This window comes from Podarcis liolepis (assembly GCF_965112155.1).
Source record: "Podarcis liolepis genome assembly, chromosome: 8".
Lineage (NCBI taxonomy): Eukaryota > Metazoa > Chordata > Lepidosauria > Squamata > Lacertidae > Podarcis > Podarcis liolepis.
The window spans coordinates 195,668-219,330 of NC_139560.1; the positions used below are offsets into that span (position 1 = coordinate 195,668).

Consider the following 23,663-nt stretch of genomic DNA (forward strand, 5'->3'; position numbering starts at 1 on the left):
ACTGAAACAAAGGACAATGATCAGATCTTCCCTCTGGGGGCAGGAAACTGCAAACTCCCCTTTGTCTCCTGGAAGAGGCTCATGGGCAGGGGGAAAGGAGGAACCAGCCAGGTGACAGGACACTCAGGTTACCACCACAACTCCTCCCTCAACCCCTCCTTTCTGTAATGTATGCATGATGTCAACCCCTTCTGTAATGTATGCATGATGTTTCTGGGGGTGGGCTTGACCTAGAGGATGGGAATTTCAAAAGTTTTTATAAGGTCTTGCACACCATCTTTCTGGGTCTTTCCTCTCTCTTGCAAGTGAGGGGAACACCCTGTTGCAACAGTTCAATAAAGGCTAAGCCTACAGGCTGCTGTTTTGCTCCAAGTTATCCTGGTTGGTGTCTTTATTTTGTCCAAGGGAGCCCTCGGATTTTTCCGGTAACAGCTTCATAATATAATTTAAAATCTGGGAGGGAGAAGCCTCCACTGTCTTTAATATCCATAAGTAATTTATGTTTTATTCTTGGTTTCTTCCCTTTCCATATAAATTTTGTAATATCCTTTTGCCATTTCTTAAAGCATGCTGCACTACTTATGACCAGTACTGACTGAAATAAAAAGAACACTTTTGGCAATATTTTCATCTTAATCACTGCGATTCTTCCTAGCAATGATAAATTCATTCTTTCCCATATTTCTAGATTCCTTTTTATTTCATTCCAATTTTTTCATAATTATCTTTAATAATAATATTTTTGGTTGTCAACCAAATTCCTAAATATTTGACTTTTTAATAAAAAAATTCCTTCCAGTAGCACCTTAAAGACCAACTAAGTTAGTTCTTGGTATGAGCTTTCGTGTGCATGCACACTTCTTCAGATACTGTGTACTAACAAACTTGGTTGGTCTTTAAGGTGCTACTGGAAGGAATTTTTTTATTTTGAGTATGGCAGACCAACACAGCTACCTATCTGTGACTTTTTTATGAATCTCTATTACAATATTCTGCTGTAGTTCTTTTTTATCCTTCTCTGATAATTTTTTCACTAACAGCTTTGTCTTAGTTTTATTTAACTTGCCCAAATTCCTGTTTTTTTTCCTAGAACTTTTGGAAGAGAGTTCTTAGGATCCTCAACTGTAATTACAAGGTCATCTGCATATGCCTTTAATTTATACAGTATGTCTTTTCCCCCCACCGTAATTCCTCTAATGGTTTCATCTGCCCTGATATTTCTCGTCAGGACTTCTAGAGTCAGAATAAATATTAGAGATGATAATGGACACCCCTGTCTTTTTCCTTTCTGTACCTTACAATTATCTGCTACCACCTGGTTTACAACTGATCAGAATATATTACTTGAATATATATTCCTGAAATTTTCTGGCACAACAGGACACCGTGATGGAAACCAGAGTGCACGGAAACACCATTTACCTTCCTGCTGCAGCGGTACCTATTTATCTACTTGCATTGGTGTGCTTTCAAACTGCTAGGTTGGCAGAAGCTGGGACAAAGCAATGGGAGCTCACCCCGTTGCTTCCAATCGCCAAGCCCAAGAGGCTCAGTGATTTAGATCGTAGCGCCACCTGCGTCCCCTTACCCACTACATCACACTGGTTAGATTCAGCTGGTGAATGCAGCCAAGAATCTTCCTCCTGGCCTGGGAGATCTCCTCATAGGAATGACAGTCCCTGCAGTGACTGTGTTGTGCAGGCATTCAGACTCTGGCTTTGTTTGCTCTTGTTTTAAGGCTTTTAGACTCTGTTTCATACGTTCTGGGCCCTGCATGAATTTTTGCCCTTCACTTTAACACATACACAACAGCAACAACAGAAGAGCCCTGCTGCCGCTGCTTCAGGCCAGACGGGACCCACCAAGTCTGGAATCCTGCTCCCCCAATGTCTCACGGGCTGCGTATGGGAAGCCTGCAAGCCAAACATGAGCACAACAGCACTCCCCACTACCATCACCCATGACTCCCAGGAACGAGTGCTCCATGAATGTTTCCCTTCAGAAGTTCCTCAGCCATCTTATAGAGATTGGCTGTACATGGTAACATCTGTCAGGTGGTTGAGTGAGAACCGCCTGCCTCTTCTTGGTGCAAAGGAGGCTCCTTGACAGGAAGAAATCTGGGCTCCTTGACTAGTCTAGCAGGAAGAAATCTGCATGAAACGCATCCTAAAGAAGCACGTTCCCCCTTCTGGGTTCTACAAGAGCAACAAAGACCAATAATTGACACTGGCATTAATGGCAGGATCTGGCCTAGATCCTGAAGGCACGGCAGACACGGAATATTCCCTGGTGCCAAAAGCTGGAAGTTGTGGGTTATGAGGCTCAGGTATTGGAGTCAAATAAGCAGGGAAAGGATGGAGGGCCCAAGTGAAGTGGGCACCACGTAGGTGAGGCTGAATTGCTTTCCTAGTTCAGCTCCCCGGGGTCTGCAGCAGAGGGAGGCTTTTCCCAGGCCTAGGGCCAGGGGGCTTTGTGAAGAGCTGCTGGAGTTTGCTTCTGGGCCCAGCTGTGTACAAAACCGCCCACTTGCGTTCCTATGGCCCCTCTTACTGCAGCTAGAAGTTGATTTGATTATGCAAATCTGGAAGATTTATCTGGTCTGCCTGCAACCAGGGGTGCCAGTGGGATTTTCTAGGGAAAGTGCACTGTGGATTGGGTCCTCTGACCCTCTTGCAAAATAGTGCAAAACGTTACCTGTTATTGGTGTCATACAAATAGTTTTGTTTTTACAATCAAGTAAATTTTATGAAATTAATTAATTAAGAATCAGTGCAAACACACATAATAAAATGTCTTGGGACACAGGTTGTGAACAAGTGAAACATTGTATTTCCATAATTGAAAAGGCTTAACTTCTAGAACTTCTGTCTGCCACACAGTTGTTAAAGGCACAAGGAGCCTGCGTTCCCTCACTGCCAGCCCTAAACCAAAGCCATAGGGTAAGCCCTTTTTATCACAAATGGGCTTCTTAGTAGACATGTTGACCACAGTACTGTAAGTCAGCTAGAGATGACTTCTTAATGAGTGCACAACAGGAGACGTACCTAAGCCTCTTGGCAAAAGTTTCACATTTTGCCATTTGCAAAGGTGGGTTGTTGTTGTTGTTTTTACGTCCATGCATACTTACTGTATTTGCAGAAAGTGACACCACAGGAAAGATGCAGCCTAACTACCAGGAGAAAAGGGTGGGCAAACTACAGAGTTTCTAAGGATTAGAAAGTGAATCACAAGCCAGAAAAGTGTGCTAAAGGAGTGGGGGAAACAGCAGTTCTTTAAGACACCAGGCAATAGGAATCTCTGGGGTCCTAAACAACTCACTCGTCATTCACAGCTCTGACTTCGCTCACTGGCTAAAAACCTTGAAAGGCAGAAGCAGCCAGATTGGCTCTTCTTACAGACAGTGTGTAGAAGGGGACCCTGCGCATCTTGCTGCTTAACTTTATTTCCAGGAGGGCTGGAGACTTACTTTTTTCAAAATAGAAATAGAAAGAAAACAGAGTCTGGGGCTGCTGGGGGCACATGGCACCCATGCCCCCTGGGCCCACTTCTGGATCTTCCTCTCTGGACCTCGTGGGTGTCCTTTGGAAGGTGCATCTTACTACCTTTCAGCCTCTTCCAGCCCAGCAGGCCTGCATCTGCACTCCCGGCAAAGGATGGACTGCGCTGGGGGACGGACTTTGAGCAAGGACACCAGCAGGATCTGAGGCTCAGTTAGCCCAGCTGTCTTGATGGAAATAGGGCTTTGGCTATGTGACAAGGGAAGCCTAAGGGCAGTGGGGGTGGAAGAATAGAATTACATAATTCACCTGAGCAAGCCCACCTGCAGAGAGGATCACAGCTGGCTTATCAAAGAGCAGCAGCAAGCAAGGACCCCCTTGCTCGCCAAAGACCAGGGCGCTGGCAGGCAGCATTCCTGTGCTGAGGAAATCCACGTAGTACAAGGGCCACTTGTTTCACCAGCACAAGCTTCTCAGCTTGCCAGGTGGGATGGTCTCCTCTCTTCCTCCCAAGTGCAGTTGGGGGGGATCAGCCAGCAACTGCCAGCCAATTTCTGTGGGCACTGGCTCTGCTCTGCTCGCAAGACTTGCTAGTTGAATCTTGCCTTGGGATTTGCTGGGGGGGGCAGCCCAACCATGGAGGCAGCACCAGAGAAGCAGCTTCTGCTAGCTCCCCACTCTCTTTCCCACAAGCGGCCAGGCGGATGGTGCTGAAGCAGGGCATGCATTTGGGTTGGGGGTTCCGTGCTGGGGCAGGATGTTGGGTGCAGCTCAAGCAGCTTTTTGGTCCAGAGAAGAGAGGCGCGTCCCCCACAGGGCCCTCTTCCTGCCTCTGCCTGCCCTTCCTGAGAGCTGCTTTGCCTCTTCCCAGGGGACAAACCATCCAGCTGAAGGGAGCTGCAGGCACCCGAGCTGGGCGCCAAGGGAGGCAGGCAGAGCAGCTGAGGCTGCGCAGGATCCTGGCCCTCTTGCCCAGAGAAGAATGGCTGGGAAAGGGCCAGTTCTCAGAAACGGAGGAGGCAACTGTTCCCCAAGAGGCTCGTTATATTTTAATATATTAATTGCTATCATCACAGGCACTGGCAAAGCAACGGGGGGGGGGGGGAATTTGGCACCGCCAGCACCAGGTGCCCAAGGCAGGCAGCTCAGCAGGCCGCAAGCAGCAAACACAACATACATCACAAGAGAGCAGAATCCGCACACGCTGCCTGCCCAGAGCAGCAGGGCACAGCTGAGCAGCTCCAAGTGGCGGTGGCAGAAGCAGCTTCTGAAGCAGGGGGTTTCTGGGGCCCAGCTCCTTCCCCGTCCAAATGCCAGCAGCTCAGCTGCCCGTGGCTCCCGACCCTTCCGAGAAGAACGAGGTCCTGGGACTTCCCTCTTGGGCGCCTGCCATCTGGGACGGACAGGAGCAGGGGGGGGGATCCAGGGGGTGGGGTGGCCAAGCTAAGGCCTCTGGAGCTCTGCCTCCTTCTCGTGGCTCTGAGCCTGCCACCCTCTCCATCGTAAGGGGACGCTGCGGAGCAAGAGGGGCCACCGGGGGCTCTGAGCAAGCCTGCACTTCCTCTGCCACCCCCACCAGCAGAGGGAGATGGGGGGGCTGGTGGAAATGCAACTGTTCCTGAGATTCGCCCTGGCCAGCGCCAACTCTCAGCCCTGCCCAGCTCTTCCTGGTCTTCCGGTGGGGCACCCTCGGGGCTCCTGGTGCCTCCCCCACCCGGCTGCTGCCCTCCAAGCCAGCCTTGGCACAGAGAAGCCCTCCGGCCCACCACGCCCAAGGTGGCTCCTGTCCCTTCTCCAACGGGGCCCACCAGCCCCGGACCACGCTGGCTCAGGAGGGAGGAGGGTGCTGCTTGCGGAAGGCGCTTTCCAGGAAGGCGGCCAGCTTGTCACAGTCGTCCTGGGGGAGAAGAAGAGGCAGGGTCAGCGGGGGCTCCCCTCCCGCTCCCCCATGCTGGGCCTCAGGGCAGCCCCCCTCCTCCTCCCAGTTGGCCCCTAGGGGGAGGCTTCTGCCCAAGCGCAGCCGGGGGCATCTGCCCCACTGCCTTCCGCCCCGGCTCTTCCATGCCCTTTCTCTCTGCCCCCAACACAGGGCTGGCTCTGCGCTGGCTCTCGTCCCTCTGCCAGCTGACCTTGGGCCAGTTGCCATCCCTCGCCTGGCTGACAGGGTTGATGCGAGGATGAAATGGGGAGGGGAGCACCGTGTGTGCCGCTTTAAGCTTCTTGGCAGGAAAGGGGGGATAGAAATGTAAAAAGAGGGTGGAGAATTGGCAGTCTGCCTCTGCAGCTTTGCGTGTGGCTCAACAAACCAGCCGCCTGAGAAACGGTTTTTATCCAAATGCGATTTTGGTTTTAAACGCAGTGTAAGGTAGTCTCTGTGGGAGTATATTGTATTTAATTATGGGGTATCAGAGTTTTTAGGGGGTTAACCAGGCTGGGATAGCTGGGATAGCAGGCCTGTTGGTTTTCGAATGTCTGGTGTAGATTTTTTCAATTTCGTTGTTCTGTTCTATGGGACAATAACAATATTATCGTATCGTATCATAAACTGAGTTTGAGAGGGTAGCCCTGGAAGAGGAGGGCCTTTTGGTACCCCCCATGTCAGCTGACTGAGGGGGATCAGGAAGGCAGGTGCCCACAGCCCAGCAGGGGTGGGGGGCTGGAGGTGGGGGCTGCCGCCCTCCGGGAATTGTTGATCCACAACTCCCACTGTAGCCACTGGTCACGCTGGGTAGGGAGGGGCAGAGGCTACGCAGAAAACGGCACACAAAGAGAAAGGGGAGAAGAAAGAAAGAAAGAAAGAAAGAAAGAAAGAAAGAAAGAAAGAAAGAAAGAAAGAAAAGAGAAAGCGCTTGTGGAACTTGACAGCTGGGATTATTTTCCTAGGCAGACAGAACTGGCTGAAAAATGCAGCCCCACCTGTTTTTCACCTGCTTAATCCCTGGGAGGAGCAGGACCAGAGCTCTTGCCTCAAACAAACCTTTCTTTTCTCTCTCATTTGCTTCCCTCCCCCCCCCCTTCACCAGGGGGTGGGCCCTGAAGAAGCTCACCGGGCTGATGAATCCATAGTGCACAAGCTCCATAGCCAAGTCCTTGGGATTGTCATCTGCGGAGGAGAGGAGGAGGAGCTGCTGAAGGGGGGGGGCACCAAAGGGCCGGAGGGTCGGCTGGTATTTCAAGCCTCGTGGCAGTGAGTGAGAGGCGAAAGGAAGATTGGCGTGGGGAGGGACCCCCACAAAGTGTGGGAGCCACAGCTGACCCCAGGCCAACAAAGCAGCCCCCCAAGGCCATGGCTGTGCCACTGGGAGCCCCCCACCAATGTCTCAGGTCCACGAACCAGGCAACTGTGAGGGGGTGGGTACAGGGGAGGCCCACCTGCCCTGGAGGAATGGGGAGTCCACTCACTTGGCAGCAGGTCGTAGCTCAGCTGGCGGTGAAGTTTGTCTTCCAGGACCAGAAGGAGCGTGAGCTGGGAGGACACACAAGGAGAGTGTATGGGGGGGGGAGTTCTTGAGGGAGAATCTCCCCCCCCCCATGTGTGAGAAGGGGAGGCTGGCTGACGGCGCCTGCAGGGCACCCACAGAGCTGCCGCCTCTCCTCTGCCCCACAGCCAGGGCTCCCTCCTGCCCTCTTCCCCAGCCCTGCCCAGGAAGGGGGGGGGGAAACGTACCCGCCATTGCCTCTTCTCTTCGCTCCACTCCATGCCGCACTGCATCTGCACCACCTGGGGGGGGGAGAGGCAGGGACTCCTCAGGAGGGGGCTCCTTGGCCCCCACCCCACGCTGGAGGGGAGGCTGGGGAAGAGGGTCCCCTGTGGGTGCTGAGGCCCGAGCCCTGGGGCTCCACCGAGCCTACACTGGTTTCCACCAGGGAGGCAGGCTGGGGTCTTTCCAGGCCCCCCACCCCAAAGATGCCCTTGGGGGGCTGAGGTCAGGATCTCGCGCATGCAGAGCAGACCCTCTGGCCGCTCCGTTGCAGCTCTGCAAAGCTGCTCTTACCTTTCTGGTCTCCACATCAAAGGGCTCTGGCGTGGGCGTCTTGGCCTTCTGAGGGTCCTCGGGGGGCTGGGAGGTCGATCTGGGGAGCGTGTGGGGGCGGGTAGCAGCAAAGTTCATCAGGGGATAAATGCCATTCCTGGGGTGAAAGGAGAGAAAGACAGGCCAGCTGGGAGCATCAGCCCCATGGACCCCACATCCCGGGGGAGACTGGCAGCCAGAGCCCAAGAGGGGAGGGGGAGAGGGGGCTCTGGGGCTCAGCCCCCTAAGAGAGCAGCAGCTCTGCTTCTTCATCCGTCTGTCTGCCCCACCCCCCATTCCTGGAGGGGGGAGGCAAAAAGCAGGGCTGCCCCACTGCGGTCCCAGAATGCAAGAGACCCACACCCTTGGAATCCTGCTGTGGGACATGAAGGGGGCAGGGGGACCCACACGTGCAGCCCAGGCACAGACTCACCTCACATCCTCCAGGAACTTGTCCAGCTCCAGGAAGGAAACTTCTGAGTATCTAAAGTGGAGAAGAAGAAGAGTTTGGATTTGATATCCCGCTTTATCACTACCCTAAGGAGTCTCAAAGCGGCTCACAATCTCCTTTCCCTTCCTCCCCCACAACAAACACTCTGTGGGGTGAGTGGGGCTGAGCGACTTCAGAGAAGTGTGACTGGCCCAAGGTCACCCAGCAGCTGCAGGTGGAGGAGAGGGGAAGCGAACCCAGATCACGAGTCCACCGCTCTGAACCACTACACCGCACTGGTGTGGAGGAGCTGGCTGGCTGGCTGGTTGGGGGTGGGGGGAGGTTCCCTTTGCCCAGCCCCACCCGTTTCCCTGGCTGCCCACCTCCACTGCACAGGCGGGCGACCCTCTCGCTGGATCTCTGCCATGACGATGCTGAGGTCCAGCTGCTTGGTTTTCTCTTCCACCACATTCTCAGGCCACAGGTCTGCAAGAATCAGGCAGGCAGGGCTGGTTGGGGCTGAAGCAGGACGGCCTGACCAGGGTGGGGGGGGCCTTCCCAGCTGCCCCACTCCCACCCCCTCCCCAACTCACACTGGTTGCTGATGAAGCAGTGAGCGGCCAGGAGCTTCAGGGAGTGGACCTCAAAGAGGACGCGGTGGAAAAGGAGGTTGTGAGCCGTAGGACGCCGGTCTGGGTTCAGGAGGAGGCAGCCCAGGATGAACTCCTGCAAGGACACAGGGGCAGCGGGGGGGGGGGGTGTCTTAAGGGGAAGCCGGGCTCAGCGACAGCCTCCTACCAGGAGAGCCGGGCACTACAGCCAAGAGGCCGGGCAGGAAAAGCCACAGGTCACTGGCCACAGTGTCCGGGCAAAGCAGGAGAAAGGGCAGGGAGCGCAGACGTGGGCAGCTGAGACGCTGCCAGGGAATTGCCACGGGGACACACCTTGGCTCCCCCTCCCCTGAGGACCTGCCTTGCCCCCTGGGAGCTTCCTGGCTCTGGCCTCTGAGGCCCTGCTGGACCCAGAACTAGGATTGCCAAAGGGCTGAAGCATCCTCTGCATGGAGGTGGCCGGGCTCTGTCTCCACAGCTGGGGGGCAGAGGGGCTTCTCAGTTCCAGTGGGCGGAAACCATGGGGCAGGGGGCAGCAAACTTTTTCAGCGGGGGGCCGCTCCACCTTGTGGGGGCCAGACTATATTTTGAAGGGGGGGAAGGAACGAACTCCTATGCCCCCCAAATAACCCAGAGATGCATTTTAAATAAAAGGACACATTCTTCTCATGTAAAAACACGCTATTCCCGGACCATCCGCAGTCCAGATTTAGAAGGGGATTGGGCCAGATCCGGCCCCTGGGCCTTGGTTTGCCTACCCATGCCATAGGGGGACAGAACCCGGCTTGCAGGTTTCCCACAATGGGCACCAGGTTGGCCACCGTGAGACGAGGATGCTGGGCGAGATGACCCCTTTGGCCTGATCCAGCAGGCTCTTCCTCCGCAGTAAAGCTGCCCCCTCCCCCACCGCCATGGGGCGTCCCAAGCCTTTCACGAAGGCTTGGTTCAGGCGTCTCCAACAGATAGATCATGATCTACTGGTAGATCACGGTGTGTTTCTTCCAGATCGTGGCTGACCTCTGGCCTCTCAGCCATCTCCTTACAAAAAAGCAAAAAAACCCCCAAAACCCACCCCCCCAACTTTGGCTTCCTAAAAAAAGCCCCACAACTTTGGGTAGATTGCTGCCAGTCTTTTTACTACAATGGGGTGATCACTGCCAGTTTTTCAATACTGTGAGCAGATTGCAGTCTACTGGGAGTTGGACGTCCCTGGCCTAGTTCATGCGTCACACTAAGCCCAGCGATGGCTTGGCAGGGAGGAGGCGCAAGCTCCATCCGTCCATCTGTCCATCCTGGTGCCGCCAGCAGAGGCCCCAGACTCCCAGCACAGCCCTCCAGCTGAAGCCAAGGCTCATTCCTGGTTTGCTACCCATGGGTTGCTGGGAAGCCAGATTCCCCTGAAATGTCCAGGGGTGTCCGGCCTTTGCCACAGCAGCAGGACTTGGGGAGGAAGAAGAAGAAGAGTTTGGATTTGATATCCCGCCTTTCACTCCCCTTCAGGAGTCTCAAAGCGGCTCACATTCTCCTTTCCCTTCCTCCCCCACAACAAACACTCTGTGAGGTGAGTGGGGCTGAGAGACTTCACAGAAGTGTGACTGGCCCAAGGTCACCCAGCAGCTGCATGTGGAGGAGCGGAGACGCGAACCCGGTTCCCCAGATTACGTGACTACCGCTCTTAACCACTACACCACACTGGCTCTCGAGGAGCCAGGCAGCCTCACTGTCCTGCTGCTCATCCTCTCAAGGCCGCCTGGCAGCATTTGCCCTCAAAGAAAGGGCAGTGGGGCGTTCCAGGCGTCTACAATGGGGGTGGGGGCAGTGGGGCATTCCAGGCGTCTACAATGGGGGTGGGGGCCACAGCCACCAGACAGGCAGGGAGCCTGATCCCCTGCTGTGCCCCCCCTGTGGGGAGGTGGCCAAGAGGCTTTTCTCACCCGCATGATGGGGTCATCCAGAGAATGCCTTGCCCGCTCAATTGCCTCCTCCGACACGTAGGTGTCCCCATTGGACTGGATCTCCAGCACCGCCATCTGTGGGGAGAAGCAGAGGGGAGGGGGCAAGGGGGTGAAGCTGGGGCAGAACAAAAGGGGCAGCATGGCTCGCAGCAACCCTTTTGCCAGAAGACAGTGCTGGCCTGGGAAGGAGCCCCCTGCGGAAGAGGTGGTGGATGTGGGGAAGGGAGCCACCCCCCCCAGGGGCAGGGTCACCAGGGCCCCTGCGTGGCCATCCACACTCCCCAGATTCCCTACCTCCAGAGCGCACATCCCAAAGGAGAAGATGTCCACGGCCGTCCCATCCGCCACGTCTGAAAAAGCAAGCACCACCAGACCCAGTTGGCCAAAGCCCCGCCTCCAGGGAAGCCCTGCCCACCCTCCAGCGGGCTCTTGCACCACTACTCACGCCCGTACTCCGGGGGGAAGAAGTGCAGGTTGCGCTGCTCCTCTCGCTCGGCACGGATGGGGCTGCGGAGCTCAGGCGGGATGGCTGTGGGATGGGGAGAAGGGAGAGGAAGGCTGGAGAATTCAGGGCGGATACAAGGATTAAACTATGGAACTCCCTCCTGCAGGAGCCAGTGGCAGCCACCAGCGTGGAGGCCTTGAAAATAGGATTGCACAACTTCACGGAGAAGAGGGCCATCGATGGCTGCAGGCACCATGGCTCGGCTCTGCCTGCCACAGCCAGAGGCAGCGATGCTTCTGAAGGGCTTGCCGTAAGTGACAGCGCATGGAGTGTCCAGAGGGGCCCATCCTCCCCCAGGCAGCAGGTTGCGAGAGATCCCACAGCCTCCAGGAATGGACTGGGGCCAGAACAGAGGGCGGGGACCCCCCCCAACACACACACACTCCATTGCCCCCAAAGCCCAAGTGACCCAGAGAAGGTCTTCACGAGGAAGCAATCCAGCACTCCTGGAACTTAGGGTGGCTGTGCTGGACCTGGAGCCCTGAAGACTGCGGAGGAAAACCCGCCTGTCGCTCCCTATGGAACAGGGCAGGGAATACGTTTGGGGGGCAAGAGGAAGAGGCAGCACTTACCCTTCGCAAAGACTCTGTGCCAAACTGCAGGGAGAGAACAGAGAGGGAGAGTTGCTGAAAAGCACGTGCTTCTGTGAAGCAGGAGGGGAAAGGCTTTCAAGTGTAGCCGTGAGGCCCCTGCCTGGCCACCGGGGGGGGGAGCTGTGGGGGCCGGACCAGGTCCTCCCATGTCAGTTTGCCCCACGGGTAGCAAAGGCGGTTCTTTACCCCCCGCCACACCCCGGGGGGGGGTCCCTCCTGCCAAGGCCCAGGACCCGCTCCGTACCTGACCCAATCTTGATGAGTCCATTGTGCTGGATGAAGATGGTGTCACTGGTGAGATTCCCGTGGATGATGGGGGGGTCGCAAGAGTGCAGGTAGCTGCAAGAGGAAGGGAGTCGAGGGGCATTGGACTGCTTCTCCCCACAGAGAGGGTGGGGCTGAGGCACGGCGGGGGGAGCAGCAGCAGCGGAGGCTCACCTGAGGGCCGAGAGGATCTGAGTGCACCAGCGCTTCCAAGCCTGTTTTGTTTTTTGGTAGGGGGGAGCAATGAGAGATCAAGTCAGCTCAGGAGACACCCACCCCCCGCCTTTTTCGCTCAACAGGAGCAGCTGCCACCTGGACTGCCCTGAATCCACCTTCACCCACCCATCGGGGGCCCCGGTCAGCCTGCGGGGAGTAGCTTCCTTCAGAGGAAGGTCTGTCTTGCCTGACCTGCTGCTCCTGCTGCAAGGGTTCCTCTGGCTCTCTCCCACACTTGTACCACACCTGTCGCCCTGGGGGGCAAGCTGGAGCATCCCTGCAGGGGCCTGGGGGAAGTGGGGCCTGGGGGGCAGGGCAGGGGTCCTACCCGGGCATTCATAGCCTTGTGGTTCTTCTTGGTCTTCTTGAGGAACTGCTTCAGGCTTCCGGAGGAGACGTACTCTGTGATGAAGATCACCTGGTGGGGAGGACCAGGTGGTGAACTGAGGGGTTGACCTGCTGCCCAGGAAGCCTCTCAGGCCCCACATTTCCCACAGCAACCCCAAGGGGGAGAGGCTCCTTCACGGGCAAGGTTTGGAAATGGACGCCCAAAGACAAGCCCAGCCCTCCAACAGAAAGAGGGTTCTGGGAATCCTCCCTTCTGCCAAGCTCTTACTATGCTCAGGATCCTGCCCTGGAGCTTTCTTTCTGGGCACCAGCCTGGTGGCTCTTTTGTACATGACGGCTTTGCAGAAACCAGGGCATGGGCACCAGACTTTGGATGTGTGGGGCTGCCCCCCACCCTGGCATGACCACGTTAGGCTCTCGGTCCCCTGGAGCAGCAGCAGTGGCTCTCCAGAATCGCAGGAGGGTCTTGCCAAGCCAGCCCTGCGCTGGCAGCCTCAGCAGCCGCTGCCGCTCCAGCTGAGATGGGAGATGCTGCCAGGATTGAACCCAAGGGCTTCCACCTGGAAAGCCGTTCCTCTGCCCCTGAAACCCCTACACAAGCCCACCTCCCCCAGGGTGGTCACCCTCAACCCGTTTCCCCACTCAGGGTCAGGTCTGGGCCCGTATCGTGGAGGGAGCTTATCCCAAGGGCTGGGGGCAGCCCTGCCAAGCCTCCATGGGGGGCCGCTGCCTCACCTGGGCCTTGATTTCCTTCACATCCAGCCAGTACTTGTGGACCTTCACGATGTTGGGGTGGTCAACGACAACCAGCTGCTCAAACATGGTCTTGATCTTCTCCTGTTGCCAGAGGAAGTGGGCAGGGAGGGGAGACTCAGCCATGGGGAACAAGCTGGGGGGTCTGGAGCTGGGCAGGGTGAGGCGCCTCCTTCTTTGGGGAAGAGCGCTTCACGTGCACCACCCCAAGGTCTAGGGGGTTGCCAGCCTCACCTCATGAGCTTTGAAGGCCGCCTTGTCGGTGAACTGCAGCTCGTTCCACACAACCTCCACGCCTTCCTCTGTGTCCATGGCCAGGAAGGTGCTCTGCAGTCCAGGCATGTTGCCCTGGTTGACCTGCAGGGAGAGACGCAGCTTCAGCGCGCAAGAGGCTCAGAGCAGCTGCGGGACGTGGGCCCTGCCCCCCCCCAGAGCACAGCGGAGTCACGGCCCCAGACAAGCACTGGGAGAGTGCTGCAATGCGTGGGGCTGCCTTTGGAGACGGCCTGGAATCTGGCTCTTGCAGAAGGCAGGGCTCTGTGGCCGACGGGAACAAGGAGGAGCAGATCTCCTTGCAGCAGGGGATGTGGGTGACTGCTCCATTTTTGTTTTGTATTCTGTGTTATTTATCTTGTACTGTATTTTTATGTTGTGAACTGCCCTGATACCTATGAATGGTGGTCAACAACAACAACAACATTTAACACTGTTTCTTGTGGAAACCGCTCTGGCCTAATTCAAAGAGATGGTTTTGGCCTTTTAAATCTCCCACGGCTCCTGACTCCTAACCCCAGAGGACTGTCTCTCTCTGTCTGCCTAGTCCCAGGCCCTTCTGGGTGTGCCATCTCCCAGGAGAGCTAAAGGACCAGCAAAGTCATCTGGGGGTGGATCAACTGCCCTATGAAAGAAGGTTGAAGTATCTGGGACTTTTAAGTTTAGAGAAACGGCGAGGAAGCCGGGGCAGCACGAGAGAAGCCTCTGCAAGGATGCCTGGCACAAAGGAAGTGGAGAGAGGAAAGGTTTTCCTCCCCGCCGTAGCGCTGGAACTCCGGGACCTTCAGTGAAGCTGAATGCTGGAAGATTCAGGGCAGATCAAAGAAAGTCCTCCTTCATGCAGCCCAGAGTCCAACTGTGGAACTCTCGCCCACAGGAGGCTGGGAGGGCCACCAACTTGAAGGCCTTTAAACAGGATTAGACAACCCCCCAGAGGACAGGGCTAGTGGAGGCCGCCAGTCCCAATTGCCAGGCTCTGCAAGGCTCCCGAATGCCCCTTTCTGGGAAGCGCAGCAGGAGAGAGTTGCTCTGGAGCCTGGATCCTGCCTGCAGGTTTCCTACAACAAGCATCTGGCTGGCCACTGTGAGAACAGGAGGCTGGACTAGATGGGCCACTGGCCTGATCCTGCCAGCTGTTTCTGTCCTCAGGGCTGGTGAGGAGAGAACGGGCCTTTTCTGCTGTAGCTTCCCAGCTAGAAAATGCCCTGTTCCCTGCAGACCCATCTGCCTCCAGCTTGTCTTATTTTCAGTGCCATGCAAATCTGTCTTTGCCTTTCTGGGCAGCACCAGCGACTGGATGTTTTTATTTTTGTTATGACAATATGTTCATGTATTTTATTCTGCTTCGTTGTATTTTATTCTTCTAAATCGCTGAGGGACCATCTGCTGTGGGAAACTATTAATAAATTTGCTAAGCTAACCCCCATGATCAAAGGCAGTATATTTCCGAATACAAGGAAGGGTGTGCATGTGTGTGTGTGTGGGGGGTCTATTGGGCTCCTGCCCTGCTAGTCAGCCTCTGTGGGGGGCACAGAGGCTGATGGAGATGGGGCAGGAGGCACACTTTCCCAGCCTCTCTGGGGGTGGCATCCAGGGCAGGCAAAGGAATGTGGGATATCTTTTAGTAAACAAACGCTGAGATTCCCAGGATGCTTGGGGGGCGGGGAATGTAGCCAGTGGTTCCCTGGGGGGAAGAGAGATCGCCATGGCCCCCCAATTGGCCAAGCTACCTGGGCCCAGACCCAGCACACCTCCTTGGCAGAAATGGGCGGAAAAAAGCAAGGCCCCCTCTGTTGCTAGGCAAGGGCAAAAGGCAGCCTGCTAGCACAGGCCTGGGCTCCGTCCTGCTCTCCTGCCTGGCTGGCCACTCCTGCCGCAGGGGAAGTTGAGGCAGAGGGCTGGCTCCTGGATGCGGGACCGAGGGCATGCCCTGCAGGGGGGCTGTGCCAACCCCTCGGCCCTTGGGCACCTGCCTCCTTGCTGTGGGGCCTCCGACAGCAGCAGGCGCTGGCAAGGGGGGGGGGGGAGGCGAGAGCTGGCCCGCACCTGCTGAAAGGCAGGATTGTTTGTGGCCCAGAGAGGACACCCTGTCCCGCCCGCCTGCCAGGGCTTGGGGCACCAGCAGACGTCTGCCTTGGCAGGCCAGGAGGGACAAAGGCCTCCAGCCACAGCGCCAGCCCGAGTTCATTAAGAGGGGAAGATGGAGCCGTCCTGGCAGCCACGTCTCATGGCCCAGTTCCTGCCAGGGGAACAAAGAGGCCCCATTGTCCCCATCCTCCCCCCCCCCACGCCCGGCCACCTGCCTCCCCCCAGGCCAAGGAGTGGGGTTGCCAGGGCCAGAAACCAGCCGCCTTCACCCTGGGGTGGCTCCACTGCCGGCTGCCCGGCTAGCTGGCATGGGGACCCCCTCGGTCAAAGGCCCAGAAAGTTGTGCCTGGGATGACACACCTTGGCAACTTGCAAGAACAGGGCACCCCTCACATGGGCACCGTGCCTAGGAGACCCACCAAGAGGGAAGGGGGTCTCAGAGGCAGCGTCTGCCAGGAAGGACCCTGCCTGCCCCCTGGCCAAGGTGCGGAGGAAGCCACAGTTGGGCCAGTGGCCAAGCCCAACCAGGGAGGGCCTCCGACCCAACTGCCCATTGCCACTGAAACGGGTCGCAATCCGCCCACCTTCCCCACGTGATGGGCAGGCGCCAGCCGCTTGCCAGTCTCTTAGTTGGGATTGCAAAAGGGGCAGCCAAAGTGGACATCAGACTAACTCCCCCCCCCCGAAAAACGTCTAATTGAAGGTCTATGTCCCCCCACAAGAGACCAAGGGGGAGTGACTCACCCCAGAGCCAGTCTTTGTGGCACCTTTTTATTAAGCAACCCCGGGGCAGGGTCCGCAGGAGCAAAGCCCAAAAAGGACTGCGGGGGGGGGGGGATGGGACACAGGCATTTCTTCATCCAACAGCCCCCACCATTGCTGTGCTGAAAAGGCTGAGACTGCTTTGCTTGTGCAAAAGGGTTCATTGCTCTTTCGCCTCTGGCTGTGTGGCCGGGGGGGGGGGGCATGCCAGGACATGGGGGGGTGGCATCGCTGAGAAGAGGAGGAGCAAAGGGCAAGGGGGGGAGAGAAAGAAGTCAGGGCAGGGAGGGGACAGCTCAAAGCAGAGGAAGCGCACTTTGCAGAGAACCACACAGGCGCAATATGGGTCAAAGGTTTTTTAAGGCAGGGCAGGTCCCTGTTCCCAGAGGTTTACAGTCTAAATTTCAATGGGGCAGAGAAATATGCCAGCCTCCTGGACTAGCTCCCTGAGAAGAGAGGGGCCTGGAAAGAGGGTGTCCTGGTCCCTGTGGGGAGGCCACTTCCAGGCACTGGGGGTTCCTGCTGGGCACCTGAGCTGCTGCCCTGGGTTGGGGTTACAGGCTGAGGGGGTCACTCAGTCTCAGTGAGCAGGTGGCACCCAGCTCTCTCTTCTTTTGTTGTCCTGCCAAGGCAGGCATCCCCAACCTGCGGCCCTCCAGACGTTTTGGCCCACAACTCCCATGATCCCTAGCTAACAGGACCAGTGGTCAGGGATGATGGGAATTGTAGTCCAAAACACCTGGAGGGCTGAAGGTTGGGGGTGCCTGTGCCAAGGCACCTGGGCAGGTCCTGATCTGACATTGGGAGATGGCAAATAAGCCAAAAGCCAACACAGACCTGGCACAGGTGCTGGTGGAGCAGGAATGGGGACCCCACCTGTACTGGATGAGGCTGCCCCTCCCTGGGAACCACAGGTACACACTCTTGAGGATTTCTCTTGACCAGGGTGGGGCAACATTATGTCTGGGGGCCACAGTCCCTCCTGACAACCATGCACCTTCACTGTGCTGCCCCAGAGGCTGCAGGGGGCCCAGAATGCAGCCCCATATGGGGGCCAAGTGACCTCCCCACTCCGCTTCCACGGGGGGGGGGGCACAATTCAAAGTGTTAATGATGAGTTTTAAAGTCCTAAATGGCTCAAGACTGGGGTATCTGACCTTCTTGCCACCCGCCCTGTGTATCCCCTGAACCCCCCTGAAGTGCTCCCTGCCGGGAAGCAGGAAGGAGCCGGTCTTTCCTCTGGCTCTGGAGCTCCTGCTAAAGGAAGAGCAGCCTTTTGCGCCCCGCTCCCCTTAAGCAAGTAAAAACCTTCCTTTTGCAGAAGGTTTTTGGGTTTGCAAGGGGTTGATTTATTGCATACGTTTTACTCTGCTGATTTGGAATAACTTCAACTGCTGGTGCTCGATTGCTGCATTAACTGCTCTTTTTATTGGTCCTGAAAAACCAACATTGGCTCCCAGTACATTTCTGAGCACAATTCAAAGTGTTGGTGCTGACCTTTAAAGCCCTAAATGGCCTCAGCCCAGTATACCTGAAGGAGCGTCTCCACCCCCATTGTTCTGCCCAGACACTGAGGTCCAGCGCCGAGGGCCTTCTGGCGATTCAATAGGAGCTGCATCAATAGGAGTATAGCATCTATATCAAGGGAAGTAATTGTGCCACTGTATTCTGCTCTGGTCAGACCTCACCTGGAGTACTGTGTCCAGTTCTGGGCACCACAATTCAAGAAGGACACTGACAAACTGGAACGTGTCCAGAGGAGGGCAACCAAAATGGTCAAAGGCCTGGAAACGATGCCTTATGAGGAACGGCTAAGGGAGCTGGGCATGTTTAGCCTGGAGAAGAGGAGGATAAGGGGTGATATGATAGCCATGTTCAAATATATAAAAGGATGTCACATAGAGGAGGGAGAAAGGTTGTTTTCTGCTGCTCCAGAGAAGCGGACACGGAGCAATGGATCCAAACTACAAGAAAGAAGATTCCACCTCAACATTAGGAAGAACTTCCTGACAGTAAGAGCTGTTTGACAGTGGAATTTGCTGCCAAGGAGTGTGGTGGAGTCTCCTACTTTGGAGGTCTTTAAGCAGAGGCTTGACAACCATATGTCAGGAGTGCTCTGATGGTGTTTCCTGCTTGGCAGGGGGTTGGACTCGATGGCCCTTGTGGTCTCTTCCAACTCTAGGATTCTATGATTCTATTCTATGATTCCCTCCCTGTGAGAAGTGAAGTTACAGGGAACCAGGCAGAGGGCCTTCTCAGTGGTGGCACCCACCCTGTGGAACGCGCTCCCATCAGATGTCAAGGAAATAAACAACTATCTGACTTTCAGAAGACATCTGAAGGCAGCCCTGTATTGAGAACTTTTTTATGTCTGATATTTTACATTTTTTTATACGTACTGTAAGTTGCCCAGAGTGGCTGGAGGAACCCAGCCAGATGGGCAGGGTACAAATAATAAAATCGTTATTATTAATGTTTATGGAAAGGGGGCTTGAAAGGGTTGAATGGTGGTTTGATTTTGTAGTAGCCACCTTGAGCTTTTGATGAGGAAAGGCAGAGGACAACCGTTTTAAATGAATGAAGGGTGGGGAGGCACAGCGAGGGCGGAACCTGGGCAAGCTGGGCAAATTCATTTCCTGGGGGGGGGGGGAGAGGGTGGCGGGGTCCAGACGGGAGCCTGACGTTTCAGGGAGGGGTTGAAAAGGAGACAGGCAACATCACACAGACACCCTGGGGGGCAGCCGCAGCCGGGGGGGGGGCAGCAAAGGAGATGGGGAGGAGGGTCAGTGGCCAGAGGCAGGTTTGGGGAGACCTTCCTTTGGGAAGCTCAACCTCCTCTTTGACCGCCTTCCAGGGGGCAAATGGGGGGGGGGGGAGGAAGGCAACGTCTCTTTCCCACTGGCTCTGCTGCTGACTTTCACTGGCTGGCTTTGCATTGGCTGTTGATATAATTGAGACCATTTTGGTTTCCAGCTCTGCTTATAACTTTGGTGTGCGGTTTATAAATGTTTTCATTTGAATTTTGATGAGCTTCATTTTTTTAATCATTGATTGCCTTGAGCAACATTCTGTTGGGAAGACGTGAGATAAATGTCCTCAACAACCCCCCTCTCTGGGGGAAGGATGCCTGACAACTGCTGATGCTGGTGAGAAATTCCTCGGGCAAAAGCCCCGGCTCAAGGCAGCTTACAAGAAGAAAAAAGACTAACCACAACATAACAAAAGTGGTCATAAACAATAAACGAAATACTAAAAAGTATATAACCAAACTGAACAGTTTCCACATAAATCACAAGATACAAAAAACCAACAGCAACAACCCTGACAACAGAAGAAACCCAGACAGCCCCCCAGCCCATGAGTCTGTTCAGCAGCCTCTGCTTTCGTAGTTGGAGTCAGTCTGAACTCCATCCTCCCAGGCCCGGTGGAGAAACAGCCAGCAAGGCTGGGAGCAGGCTCACCAAAACTCACACCCAAGATAGTCTCTGACCTCTTCAGAGGCTGGAGCTGCTTCCTCTCTGCTTCCCCCTCCCATCCCAGGCAGCCAATGAGGAGCAAGAGGGCTTGGCTCATCAGCCAACAAGATGCTGCAGGCCATCTGGCCGGGTACCACAGCTGCTCTGGAGAAGCTGTAGTCATGGCAACTGCATTGCGAGAGCCAGGAGGCAAACAGGGCCAGGCATGTGGAAGCCTTGCGGTCTCTGAGACTGCAAGAGAGGCAGCTGCCAAGGGGGCGGGCTGCTCCTGGGCCTTTAAGGGTCATTTTGTGAGGGGACACTTTTGCAAAGAAAGTCCCTTGAAGTCCCTTTTGCCAAAGGAGCTGGAGATCCCCCCATAGAGGCTATATGAGACCAAGAGGGCCTCTGCACCATGGCACCATTTCCCTCCTTTACCTCCTCTCTACCTCTGCCTGCCTTCCCCAGAGACACAGCCAGGCCACAATCCAGGAAGGCAGAAGGAACACGGGAGAGGGACTTCTCGGTGGTGACTGCTCTCTCTCCCACAACTTTGGGACCTCAGAAGCCAGATGGGCTGGGCTCCCTCCTTGCACACCTTCCACAGGAGGGGAAGACAGTTTTATTTTGACTGGCCTTTGGGAACCAACTGTTATTTAAGGAAAGGGCGGGTCCTGCGGGGTTTATATTCTAATGCTTTAGTGGCTTTTTTATATTCATATTGTTTAATTGTATTAATGTTTAATTGTTTTTTAATTATTGCTTTCCCCCTATATTTTAGCTGCTTCTATTTTATCTGTAAGGTGCCCTAAGACCCTGTTGGGGAAGAAGGCAAGAAAATAATAATAATAATAATAATAATAATAATAATAATAATAATAATAATAATAATTCCTCAACAGGCCTCATTCCAGAGCAAAGTGGAGCAGGCAGGCAGCAGGTCTGGAGGGGCTGAAGGCCCAAGTGAAGGCCCAAGCCCCCCTCCCCCTCCTCTAAGCCTGGCACAGCAGGAGGCCCTGATAAGCCAGCCTAGAGCCCAGGTCTGCTGCAAGATAAGCAGCCCTTCTGCAGAGGTCACCTGTGGGCCTCCTGGCTAGCACCCACTCCCTCCACCCATGGCACCCCGCCCATGCTTATTCAAGGATCCTCCACCAAGGAGCAGAAGTGGAGGGCAGCTGGCAGGACTTCTTCCTTAATAAGAGCAGGAGGCAAAGCGGGGAGGGAGAGAGGGGCAGGCCAGACCCACAGCTTGTTCTAGGCATTTCCCCCCATTAATTGCATATATTGCTTGAGTATTATTTAAAAAAAAACAACCCTCCAAGCTTCCCATTCTCTACATGGAGATTTTCTTTCAGAAGACAGGGATCACCGATCTGGCCCTGTGGGGCTCCAGATGTCTGCCCCAGCCCCAGAGGGACACCAGCACATCTAGGCTTGTCCCCAGAGGCCAGAGCAAGTGGGCCAATGGGTGGGCCAGGCTCCGGAGGCAGCTTTGGCAATGGTGGTAACCCCCACGAGGGAGAAGCCCCCCTTGGCAGGAGGTGGGTCATAGCAAGGACTGCTGGCACTTTGGCTCTTGGTGCCAGTGGCATCAGCCAGGCCAGTGGCAGGCGGTTCCATAGACCCGTTTTGTGCCAATGGAAGCCTGAAGCTGCCAAGGCTTTGCAAACAGCAGAGGTGGGGAGGTCAGCGCAGAAGAAATTGCCCTGCCTTGCCTGGGATGTGCCTGCCTGTGTTTGCATTCTGTCAGCAAAGGCCTTGGCTCCCGAGACCCTTTGGACCGCGATGCAGCCATGCTGTGTGCAGAGGCCCAGGAAGGAGTGACCAGGCGGGCAAGAGCCTCTCTGGCACTGGGCAGAGCCAAGAGCCCGCGGGAGCTCCACCCTGTGCCTCAGAGCGGCAGCGAGGCCACCTGGGCAGGGTCCTCTTCCCTGGCACTCGGAGAGTGTGGCAATGGCAGGGTCCCAGCAGCCCCCCCCCCCCGCTGCAGAGTGATCCTGAGACAGGCACTGGGGGAGGGCAGAAAGGAGACCCTGGAAGAGGAAAGAGAGCTCAGTCCTGGCCAGCTGGCCAGCAGAAACACAGACAAAATCTCAGGTGTGTCTCTGGGCGAGTGCAGAGTGCAGCTCAGGGAGCCACATTCCCAGGCAGGTTAAGCCGCGCTGAGCCTCTCACAGTTTTCCAGGCTCTGCTCTGACTGGTTCAGGGGCGGCAGCACAAAGAGGAGCCCCCCCCCCCGCAGTGTTGGCAGAGGGAGGCATGATGGGGCTTGTGGCGGTAAGAAGGAGGGGGTCACACTGCCTGCGTGCTGTGGGGCAGGCCTAGCCTAGGAGGAAGTGGGGTTGCCTGCCCTGAGCAAAGAGATCCCACCAGAGCCCCTCTTCCCAGCTGCTCTGTGCTGAAAGCTGTAGGACCAGCTGGCTCCCGGCTGCCCCCACTATCGTGGCTGGGGGCCCATGGGGCAGGCCCCCCCACACTGGGCAAGCAGGCCTCCCTGGGGGCCTCCCCTGAAGGCAAACATGGGCCTTATCAGAGGCGCCTGGGGGAGGGGCAATGGAGGGGGGCTCTGCACCCCTGCAAAGAAGGCGGGTCCCGTGCCAGGGAGAGGGTGTCCCTTCTCCCAATGGAGGGGGACTCGGAGGCTTCCTCCTGATCTCGTCGCCTTTAGAAGGAGAGATTTGTTCAGGTAGGCAAGACATGCTCTGTCTGTGGGCGACAGGAGGGAACGGTCTTCTGAATATATGGGGTGAAGCGGGGCTGGCTACGGGGGGCGCAAGAGCCAGGAGGGCAAAGCCCACCTAGCGGAAGGGAATTGAGCTGGGCTGCCTCCCGGCCCCACTTCGCTTCTGGGGCGCCCCACGAGAGGGCGGGACAAGCGCCCGAGCGAAAGCAAGGGGCCCGCCTGGGACCCCCTCTCCCCGGCTCCGCACCGGGGCTGCCCCGCTGCCCTGTTGTGCAGGAACCCCGCGGCTCCCCCTCCAGGCGGGGGGCGGGGAGGGGAGGCGACTGCCAGGCGCCCCGACGGGTCCCGGGAGCCCCGCTCTGTTGCAGCCCCTCGCCGGGTTGGCGCGGAGACCCGCCGAGGCAAGGGGGAGTCGGGCAGGGAGGCACCGGCGCGGCTGCAGACCCCGCTCGCCCGGCTCGGCCTCCGCCCTGCCCGGTCCCCGCCGCAGCTTGGGGGGCAGCCCCGGCCGCCGGAAGCGCTGCGCAGACCCTCGTGGGGGCGGCCAGGGGACCCCGCGGCCCTCGGCTCCGCCGCCGCCGCCGCTACCTGCTCCTTGCGCTTCTGCCAGCGGCCGCAGGGACTCTCCTCCAGCACCTCGCTCTCGTCCTCGCTCTCCTCCTGCGACGCCGCCGACACCGGCGCCGCCGCCGCCGCCTCCGGCTCCGCCGCGCCCGACATGCCGCCCGGAGGACGGACGCGCCGCTGGCGCCGCTGCAGCCTCCGTCCCTCCGCTCCGCCGCCCGAGCCCCCGCTGCCGGGGCGGGCCCGGCTCAGCTCCGCCCGGCGCGGAAGGCGCGGCTGTCGCGGAGGCTCGGGAAGCCGCCCCGGGTCCGAGCGCCGGCCGCGGCCGCCGCGATCTGCGCTGCCCTCGGGCGCCCCACCGAGGCCTCCGGAGAAGGGGGCCCGGAGCTCGACTGCCCTCTTCTGCCGCCGATCCCCCGAGAGCGGAGCCGAGGACGGTCTCCGGGCAAGTGGGCGGGCGAGGCGCGCTGCCCGCGGGCGGAGGGGAGGGCAGCCGCGGGGGCCAAGCAGAGCGAGCCCCCCACCTCTGGGCTCCGGGAAGGGGGGGCTGTCGTGGCCCGCGCAGCCTCCGCCTCCAAAAGCCCCAGGAGCAAGACGCAGATTCTGGGTGGCGCGCAATCGGTGGGCTTGGCACGAACCCGGCTGCGGAGCAT

The 23,663-nt window shown here is 57.1% G+C and overlaps 1 protein-coding gene across 2 annotated transcripts; it reads right to left on the reverse strand.

Annotated features, from left to right (window-relative positions):
- Nucleotides 1–2,806: 2,806 nt before the first annotated feature.
- On the reverse strand, nt 2,807–23,243 carry NRBP2 (nuclear receptor binding protein 2). 2 transcript variants are annotated; one of them, XR_014529081.1, is made up of 19 exons: nt 23,035–23,243; nt 13,420–13,542; nt 13,168–13,269; nt 12,413–12,502; nt 12,043–12,083; nt 11,849–11,943; nt 11,584–11,607; nt 10,952–11,035; nt 10,801–10,856; nt 10,486–10,581; nt 8,534–8,666; nt 8,324–8,426; nt 7,944–7,994; nt 7,493–7,628; nt 7,165–7,218; nt 6,900–6,963; nt 6,545–6,600; nt 3,031–5,394; nt 2,807–2,992 (listed from the first exon to the last, which is right to left on the reverse strand). XR_014529081.1 is itself a non-coding variant. In XM_083516818.1 (18 exons), exons 1-18 carry the CDS (start codon nt 23,164–23,166, stop codon nt 5,326–5,328), a joined length of 1,509 nt encoding a protein of 502 aa, XP_083372944.1. In that variant the 5' UTR covers nt 23,167–23,243; the 3' UTR covers nt 2,807–5,325. The 2 variants fall into 2 exon arrangements, 1 of the variants encoding a protein (XP_083372944.1); XM_083516818.1 differs by having other exon boundaries at nt 2,807–5,394.
- Nucleotides 23,244–23,663: the final 420 nt, after the last annotated feature.

Bases quoted from the DNA above. Each gene is read 5' to 3' on its own strand.
- NRBP2 (XM_083516818.1), bottom strand. From the start codon at position 23,166: ATGTCGGGCGCGGCGGAGCCGGAGGCGGCGGCGGCGGCGCCGGTGTCG. The intron at 12,084-12,412 runs GTAGGACCCCTG...AAAACAAAACAG, and splicing joins ACAAGGCTATGAATGCCCGG to GCTTGGAAGCGCTGGTGCAC. The intron at 10,582-10,800 runs GTAGGGAATCTG...TTCTCCCCACAG, and splicing joins TTGGGATGTGCGCTCTGGAG to ATGGCGGTGCTGGAGATCCA.